Genomic DNA, 9,869 nt, shown 5'->3' on the forward strand with positions numbered 1-9,869 from the left:
TATATGGTTTTGCTTAGGTCCCCGCCATAAATTGGAACAGATAACACCTTCACTAGATAGCAGTGGACTGTAACAGCAGGTTCGGGCTTTCCAACCTTGTAAATAATTTTGCCGACAGGTGTATCTCCGATGGAATATTTAAGATCAACAACCCTGATGGGTGATCTCGATAGAGGTTTATAGAATTACTCGACCTACTGGCGTAGCGGTAGAGTCGTGGGTGCTAACTTCACCCGCCAGGGGTTGTTCAAGTCATCTAGCTAGTGTCCATCTATCTACTAGATGCTTGTGAGTTTAATGACTACTCCCTCTGTCTGTAAATATAAGTATTTTTTGTTTCTTAGAAGTCAAACTTTCAAACTTTGACTACTATCAGTAGCAAAAAAAAACATAAAAACTACTACTTATAATCAATATTATTAGATTCATCGTGAAACCAATTATCTAATATGTAATTCTTTCTATTTAAAATAATTCATTTTTATAGATAGTATTGGTCAAAGTAACATATTAAAGATTATGTCAATGTTATACAATGCTTATATTTATGGACGGATAGAGTATATAATATCGTTAATTGGTCCATAGACAAGAAGTTATGCTTTCATCAGTTATGCTCACTATAACTACGGGATAAAACTCCATAGAAGATACAAAGGTTGCCACTCACTACACCTAATATATATGCTTTGATAGGAGAAAAATAGTTGTATTATACACATTACTACATCTGTCTTTAAATGTATGACGTTTAGGACAAGCTAGTTAATTTCAAACTGAACTAATGTGATCGTGTAAGGCCTCCTCTAACAATACCACTTTAGCTAGTTCATAGGAAGCCACCTCATCACTTTGATTACATGGAAGAGAGAGAAAAGTGAGTAGAGATAATGTCATATCTCTTGTCCAAGAGTTAGCTCACAGGGAGAAAGTGGACTGCACACTTTATTGATGAGAGAGGTGTTGTTGGACCCAAGATACTTTGAGCAATGTGCCATGAGACAAGTCATTGGAGAGGTAATCTTTTTACCATCTCTTATACGAGGTGGACAAGTTTTGAGCTAGTGCACTAGCTCAACCATTGGAGAGGGCCTAAACAGCATAAAAATAGGTGAGTATTTAAGAGGGATATTATGGACAGTCATTTTACATCATCATCTTTTACTTAGAGCTAATAGTAGTACTTTCTTGTCAATGCATGTATATGGTGGTGTGCTATGAACAAACATTGTACTACTTAGAACTAAGAGAGTAACATCTCAAAACCTGAACATACGCGCACTGCGACAAGAAGAATCTATCGCATAAATCAAGTACCTCGAATCTCAAAGGCAGCGCGCGCCACAAATGGCAAAGTACTAGGGCAGGGGATAGTAGCTAGCTCGAGCTTCTGAACTGGGAACTGGCAAGCATGCACGCACATGGCTGCCAAGCCTCGGCCAGAACGAACTCGATCCCATTTAATTTGCAAGTTGTTGTAAACCTCGGCCAGTAATAGAAAAGTACCAAGTTGACTTTGCGAACTCCTTAATCAATTCCTTGGCTAGCAGGTTTCCTATATAAGTACGGTACTGTACCTTCCGTCCTCCGATCCATCGATCGGCCTGCAGGTTCTCACTCTTGAGTACTAACCCTAGCTAGCAAGCCGTACGTAACGTAGCTGCTCGCGCTAGTAGAGATGTCTGCTTCTAGGTCATCGCCTCTGCTCGCGCTCATCCTGGTGGCGCTGCTCCTGCTCGTCGCCTCATCCGGCCCCGTACCCTCTGAAGCCTATGGCGTCCCACAAGGTAATTAATGACGTGCTGATGATCTTCCTTTAATTGCTCGATCATCAGACTAATTAACGTCGTCAGATTATTATCCAGATCGAGTGTTCTGATTTTGTTCTGATTCGATGATGACCGCGGTGATATGATGAATCACTATACGTGCAGCTGGTGGTAAGTACGGCGGCCGGAGGTTCCTAGGTTACTTACGGGAAGGACCGCCGCCTCCGGCTCCGGCAGGCGGACCTCCGATTAGCCCTCTCCCCACTATCCCCGCGCCGCCGCCGCCAGGGGCGTGATGGCTGTCGACCACGCACACTGCGCGTGCATGCATGCGAGCAGCAGATGTCTGTAGTGTCTCTGCTGGCTCTCTTATTTTCGAATGGAAGTTCTTCAGTGTGTGTCGTTGTATTGTAATCGCGGGGTGCCGGTAACAGTTCTGCCGGGCTGCGCTGCTGCACACTACAATTCGGGAATAATTAGTAGCTTTCAATTATGATCAACGACGTGTTGGTTATACTCCCTCCGTCCCAAATTACTATATATTTATTTTGACCTTTTTAAATACATATCATTTGATATGCACCTGAATATATGTTATATCTAGATACATAGAAAAATGTAAGTACGTAGGAAAGTCAAAACGAAGATCATACTATTTTGGAACGGAGGTAGTATATATCAACTCAATCATATATAAGCCATGATTTGTTATTGAAATTGTGCTGCATTAAGAGCATGGAAGGATGATGGCCGACATGTGCCAACTTTCGTTCGAGGGTCGATGCTGTATGGCACTTAGTGCACTACGACTACGAGTGTGTGCACATATAATAAGAATAAAATACAAATAAAATTTAAGATATACAGACGGCATTCAGAACTGTCAACCTAGCAAACGCTGTTAAAAAGTGTTGCTCGTAATTTTCATTAAATGCTAAATAAACATGTAGGTATTCATACACACGCATGCATAGCACCGCCACATGTGTAAACGCAACTAGCACTTATGAGTGCATGTAGGAGACTAGGAAGCATATCCCGAGATTGACAAAAGTTAAAGTTACTTACCGCACAAATGTTTGAGGTGGAGGTCACCTACCACTCATCGGTGAGACTTACAAAGGCGTCAATTGATCCCTAATAGGTAGGGGTACAACCAATTCCCCAATAAACTCCACAAATTCTAAATAGATGCATACCAGGAAATGTTGGTGGGTAAAGTCATGCGACCACGGTTCGACCGCACAATGATGCTTTTACATAGGATGGTGATTCAAAAATAAAATTTTAATTTCAAGCATTTAAAAATTAATATTACTATTGGAATTCACTTTATGTTGCGCTTCACCTTTCTTTTTTGAGCAAATGTTGCGCTTCACCTTTGTGCCCTCAAAATCTCTCCAAAGTCCGAAAAATAGAATGCCACTAGGGCATGTGAGATGCAAGTATCACTACCGGAGGAATGACTTTTAATACAGGGTTTCACAACTGCTATATCGGTATTAAAAGTGGGGATCTTTAGTACCGGGTGATCCACCCGGTACTAAAAGACCAAGTTAGTACCGGTTCTAAATTGTTTCACGCCTAAAAAAATAAAAAAATATTTTAAACCCTCAAGAGGTAGGTACACACGGGCAACATGAAGGATGCCATGGATTCCTTAAAAAAAGACAAGTGCCATGGATTTCTTCCTTAAAAGAAGGAAAGAAAGTGATATGGATTTTAAACAGATAGTAAGCGATCTATCAGCTATATACTGGGTTTCTATTGTAGACTTGTGGTAAATATGAGTGTACACACGCATCTGTGTGCGTGTGAAGAACCATGTGCGGATGTGCCTAACAGCCGTAGCTAGGCACCATCTTTATAGTTTAAAGGGAAAAAAAATCCAAATTGCTACCTTATACCGTATCAGCAAAGTCATCCATTACTTTGCTAATAGTACATGCTGTAATTTGGATTTTTTTTCCTAGTTTAAAACTCAATGTACAGATGGAGAAAAATTCATTACATAATGGACTAAATGTGGCCTTGCCTTAATGGGCTTGCGGAGTGTACATCATGCGAAGTGCGAAGTTTCCAGTGGACACAACAATATGGCGACAAGATGAATCTGCAATTCTGCTCTAGTGCTAGCTCCTGCACTGGATCTCGAGGATCACGCGCATATATGCTGCGTCCTAGCTCGATCACTGCCACATGGCGAAGTGCTGACGATCTCTCTCGGCCACAGCACACGTATATGCATAGGAGTACGTACTGATTGTCTCTAATTCTCCGTGTAGTACGTATGAGAAGCTGCGAGCGGGCCGAAGTGGGCGGTATTTTTTTCTTTTTTCCTTTTCCAAAGTTTCTTTTGTAGACTTTTTCCCAAAAAATCGCTCCAACAATTTTTTTGGATTTTTATTCTTCTTCCATAATTTTGTTTCCGAGTTTTTTTACTCTTTAATAACTTTGTTAACATTTTTTCTAAAGTTTTTGTCCACAACTTTTTTGAGTTTTCTTCATAACTTTTCCTTCTAAATTTGTTTTTGAATTTTTTTATTCATTTTTTCATAAAGGTTGTTTCAATTTTTTGTCACAAATGTTTTCTTCTTAAATTTTTCTACTAAGTTTTTTAAAATATTCTTTAGAAAACTTTCTGTATATATGTTTTTTTGAAAGATGGGAGATGGGACTGGGGAGCTAGCTGACGTGGTGCGGTGACTTTTACGGGTGCATGCATCGAGCTAGCTGGCACAGTGGCACCTGGTGGGGTACCGAAAAGGGGAAGTGGACTTGTCGGAGATTGACCGCACTGGAAGAAAATTTCTAGGTGACCGTAAATTTGATTTCCCCAAAATAACCCTAAGCTAGGCATCATCTTATAGTTTAAAATTCAATGCACAGATGGAGAAAAAATCCATCATTTGCCCTAAAGGTCATGCGGAGTGTACATCGTGTGAAGTTTCTAATGGACACAACAATGGCGACAAGACGAATATGCAATTCTGCTCTAGTGATCATGCGCTGCATGTCGAGGATCACGCGCATATACGCTGCTGCCTCGCTCGATACATTGCCAATTCGCCACCACGTGGCGAAGTTGACGATCTCTCTCTCGGCCAATCTATGCTGCAGTGCTGTCTGTACGAACCTCGTAAAATTTGAATTACTTCGCGAATGGCAATGCAAGTCAGTGTTCAGCTGTTCAGGCCAACTTGCTGGCAGTATGAATCGAAGTTTATTACCGTAACCGCATGGTGGTAATCTCAGTGGTTGTCCTGCAAAGTGTTTGTGCACTGTCCCTTTAATTTGCCGGGCTTTTCTATCGCGAGCATGCTTGCTCGTGGCTTTTCCTTTTATGGAACAAGATGCACATCCATACATGCATGGGTCTCCTAGTCCTAGAACCAACGAAGTTTAGATCAACATTAATTTTTCAAAAACAAGAAAAGACTAAAAGAAAGTTTTCATAAAAATCTGCACAAATACTGTGTTTCCCATGAACTTAACCGATGTCAACAAGTCGAATCTACCTAACTTTAATAACCTCCATTCTTCTGGGCGTGATCTGGATCGATCTCTACTCCGTCTCGAGCATCGCGTACATTACATGCCTCGCTACCACCACAAGAGTTGACCTTCGGTTTGTTTGAGGATAGAGCTGCCTCCATTTTTTACTATTTGACCTGGCTTACCTTACAGATAAAAGTTAATTACTGACACGAAATTTCCATAGCACCAGAAAGAGGATTCTAGGAGCGACCAATGCAAGCGAGTACAACGTAGTTTCCTTGAAGCTCTCTAGCTTCTTCACGCCCATACATAAACGCACACATCTTCACGCCACTCCACACACTCGCATACTACATGCATTGCCCACATTACAAACCTGATCAATTGATCGTTCAGTGAGGTGTGTGAGATGCGGGGCGCCAGGCCATCTCAGCTCCTAATCGTCACCATCCTCCTCCTCGCCGCCGTCTCGTCGGCGTCGCCTCACTCGTCGGAGGCTCGTCCATGCCCAGGTCGTCAGTTCTAGCTAGTTCAGTGACTTTCTCGGGTTTTGAATTTCAATCATCTTGTTTCGTTTTAAGAAAACTTTAGGGTTCTGAATTCAGCTCACTTTACAATCAACTGATAGTTTTGTGTTCACTGCATCTCTCTAATCGGCTGATGTGTACTCGATCTAATGCATGTTCCAGGCCTTATTATTACCGGAGTGCCACGAGGTCCAAGGAAGCTTAACCAGGTACCGCCTTCTCCTCCGGCGCCGACATCAGGCACCACAATCGGCACTCGCGCCGCCGCCGCCGCCGTCGTGGTGTCCCCGCCGCCTCCGAAGTGACGACTGGCGACCGACCACGCGTTTATGCACTTGACTGGAGTCATCAGTGATGCATACGTATATGCTATAGAGGGAACCGCTGTCTTTAGCTCAAATGTGGGTGGGAAACTGGCATATAATCTATGCACAGTTGGTGTCGAGAGAAATTAAAGCTCCTGACATTTTTTTTTCTTCTTCTTTCGTTAGGATTATATAGCTCTTCAGAGTTCAGATTAGCAAACGATCAGTTGACGCTTTGGATCTTGGACTCGATTATTTTCACAAAAAATAAATAGTTCTTATAGGTCAGGATTTTAGATGCAATATATGATATGGTTGACGAAATATATGCTCTAAAATCGTGCACAAAAAGGTTCAGGTGAAATCGTTTTAAGAGCTGGCTCAGCTACTGAAGGATGCAATCACTGGACGTGCATTGGCAGCTTGGCGCCGCGCTCCGGGCGCTCGAGAGTTTCCGGCTCGGTGAGGACTGAGGAGACGGCAAGCTGCTGGACCCGTAACGTCTTCGTCGTAGGCTCGTAGACGTCGACCTCAGCGCTCGTAGACTACCTTGACATTATGTGGGCCAGGAACGGGTTCTAGCAGACCATTCTCGAGTTCGGCCTCAACTTCCTCCAGCAAGTTTAGAGACCAACGGATGCATTTCACATGTGACTTTCTCTAATTCTGATGTTTCGTATGTACTCCCTCCGTTTACTCCCTCCATTCCCGTTTACAAAGTGTGACATGATACGGCACGACCTCACAAATTAAACTTTAACCATTCATTTATCTTGTATTATATTATTTATGATTATAAATTTATAATCATTGGAGTTGTATTAAAAAATAAAAATTTGTTAGCTAAATTATTAATTAAAGATTGTAAAGTTCGAAATGCCTACGCACGAACGGAGGAAATAACTTTCTGTTATTCTGATGTTTTGTTTCAGGACATTGACATCATGTGGTTCCAGAACCCGATGCAGCACATCGCAATCACGTCGGACATCGCAGCGACAGACAAAATTGCATTCTCCTTTTTTTGCACACAATGCAACGGCAACTTTTGTTATCGACTTGCCTGGTCAAAATAAGCGTGCAAACAATATTCTAGTAGATCCAATGGGTCACAAAGACAGGTGCCCAGATATATCAAACCTATTGTATTGGGAATTGATCGTACACTCAGGACAGCATCAAGCTGAGCAAATCCAGATTCAAAAATATTGGTACCGCAAATATCTTTAGGCAAGGCTGCCATAAAAAGTACATAAACGAGCTAAAGCTATTTAATTTCTTCCACAAAATACCCTCTCGCTCAGCAAGTTAGCATACTTCACTGCTTCCTTGGTGCGACAATGTTGTCAGGCTACATAATATAAGGATTGCATTCGTTAGAAACAGAGCTAAATAAAAGCCACTTCTAAGAAAGATTGGATTGAAATGGCAAGAACATATATGCGTGCTTTCTACCAGATTAAATTCCACGAAGAAAAGGGAAACCACAAAGTGGTGAATGGAATTTCCTTGATCATGGTATTTTTCTTTATTATAACTTAAAAGATGAATTAATAACAGTATGACAAGTCAATACATACAGATTTCTTACAGTTTAGTCTTATACTAAGTAAAATTGAAGGAGGATACTTCAGAACATGTATCATAAGAATTTAAGTCAAACAGCTCTGAAAGTTAGTCCAGTGCAAGAAGCTCAGACAATATCAAGATAGTGTTTGATGAACATGTATTCAGAGGGTTAAAAAAAATACCTCTTTCTTCACAGGCTCTTCCTTCTCTGACAGGATCAGCTCAATGTGGCAAGGTGAGGACATGTAAGCTGCAGGAAAGCAAAATTAAATATACCATTCAACAGAGGCGCAAGAATGAAACATCATACTTCAATACGTACGATTGATGCGTCCATGAGCACGGTATGTGCGGCGCCTCTGCTTCTGGGCTTGGTTCACCTGGATGTGTGAAACATAGAGGTTGTCGACATCCAAGCCTTTCACCTAGAAATAACACAAAAATAAATTAACCCCAACAATAGGAAGTGCCATGCGCATCTAAAACTAAAAGGAAGAAGAAGAAAAAGGCAGCAGCAATATACATCAGCGTTACTCTCAGCATTCTTCAGCAAATCCAAAATGAACCTGGCTGATTTAACAGGCCAGCGTCCCTGTCCATTTGAGTGGCGAGACTTTGCTTGTGCAGTGCGACCAACACCCCCACAGTATCTCCGGAAGGGAATTGCCTGCTTGTGTGCCATAACATCCTCAAGGTACCGCTTAGCTTTGGTCAAAGACAGCTTGCGAAGTGCAAAAGCTGTCTCCCTTGTATTCTGCAATGGTTAATTCCTGTTTAGTAAGAGAAACTGAAAAGATGTTGTGAATGCCAGAGGCGCCGTATGATATCAACTAATTAGTGATCTCAATATCACAGGATACCTATGTCATATGTGGGAAAGCTCGAGGGTCGAGCTTCCACACTCGTTCAATGTAATGTTGATAGGATAGCCCTAAGCGCCTAATCATCTAACAGCACTTCTGCCTAAATATTCTGTGAAAGCATGTTTTCTAATGTCCACTTGGTGGTATACCTGTGTGACTTAACTGACAAAGTGACAAGACCAAATAGAGGAATGCACAACTTGTTTCAAATAGCCAGAAAGGTAGAGAACATCAAAAGTGGAAGAGAAGGCATCAACTTAAAAAGGATTGCAGGACAATGATTCAAAAGAAAAAAAATGGCTGCTAGCTAGCCCCCATAGTCACATGAGTGAACTATGATGCTTATCATGATATAGCTCACACTAAAATCAGCAATCATAAGTTCCTCCGAAACTTAACATAAGCAAAACAATTTCCACTATGAATAAAAGAGTTTGTTTCAGGTGTAATTAGATTGATGCAAGCCATGTCAATGCAATATTCGTAGTTCCTCTCATCTTACAATATACTGTTTTCAAGCAAAATTTTCTACATAGGCATTGTATGAACAATGGGACAGGCGTGGATTTTGGATGAAACAGAGGCATCATTAAGGTATATCAACAGAAATAAAAACATGTTTAAATATGTCACATTGTCTACGAACCATTTGTAATGGAAAGCAATACAATGATTCATAACATAATACTCAACAATGTGTTGATGTCACTAAAGTAACGTGGGAACTGCTCATATGAAAACACAGAAGAACCTTTACTCTTTAGTCTTTGTTTCCACAATCCAATTCATTCACGCATGATGCCACACTTGTTGGTACATTACTTAGCCCTAACTACCATAAAACAACTTAATTCACCAAAATCGTATCAGACGCGCAGCTAAATAATGAGAAATCAAGCGGGTTTAAGAAGCGCACCTTGAAATGCACCCTAAGATCCCTGCCCATGGCCTTGGCCGCTGCACAGATAACACAAACACGCCCATCAGAACCACCACAATAAGATGAAAAGGCCTCAACACAAGACCAACGCATTGCGGGAACAAAAGGGGCCAGATCTTACACTTGGTAGGGTTGCCCGACTCCTGCGAGTACTTCACCTGCGACACAACAGCGAGATGTCAGTCAGATAAACCGAACGAAGCATGGTAGTACGGTTGCGGACGAGGCTGCTGAGAGAGGTTGGCCCGACCATGGCGGCGGCGGCGGTAGGGAGTGCGGCGGAGGAGGAGGGAGGGTCGCCTTCGCACGAACACTCCGCACTGACGAAGCACCGAGGCGGCGGCGGTCTAAGCGGTGAGGGAAACCCTAGTGCTAAGCGCTCTAGGTAGACGGGCCGA

At 42.1% G+C, this 9,869-nt stretch overlaps 1 protein-coding gene across 1 annotated transcript; it reads right to left on the reverse strand.

The window, feature by feature from the left end:
- Positions 1–7,195: 7,195 nt before the first annotated feature.
- Positions 7,196–9,869, reverse strand: LOC117854459 (large ribosomal subunit protein uL22). The gene is made up of 7 exons (XM_034736649.2): positions 9,722–9,869; positions 9,593–9,629; positions 9,448–9,488; positions 8,192–8,422; positions 7,991–8,093; positions 7,851–7,918; positions 7,196–7,450 (listed from the first exon to the last, which is right to left on the reverse strand). The coding sequence occupies exons 1-7, from the start codon at positions 9,722–9,724 to the stop codon at positions 7,418–7,420; spliced, it is 516 nt and encodes a 171-aa protein (XP_034592540.1). The 5' UTR covers positions 9,725–9,869; the 3' UTR covers positions 7,196–7,417.

Source organism: Setaria viridis, chromosome 5 (genome assembly GCF_005286985.2).
Source record: "Setaria viridis chromosome 5, Setaria_viridis_v4.0, whole genome shotgun sequence".
NCBI lineage: Eukaryota > Viridiplantae > Streptophyta > Magnoliopsida > Poales > Poaceae > Setaria > Setaria viridis.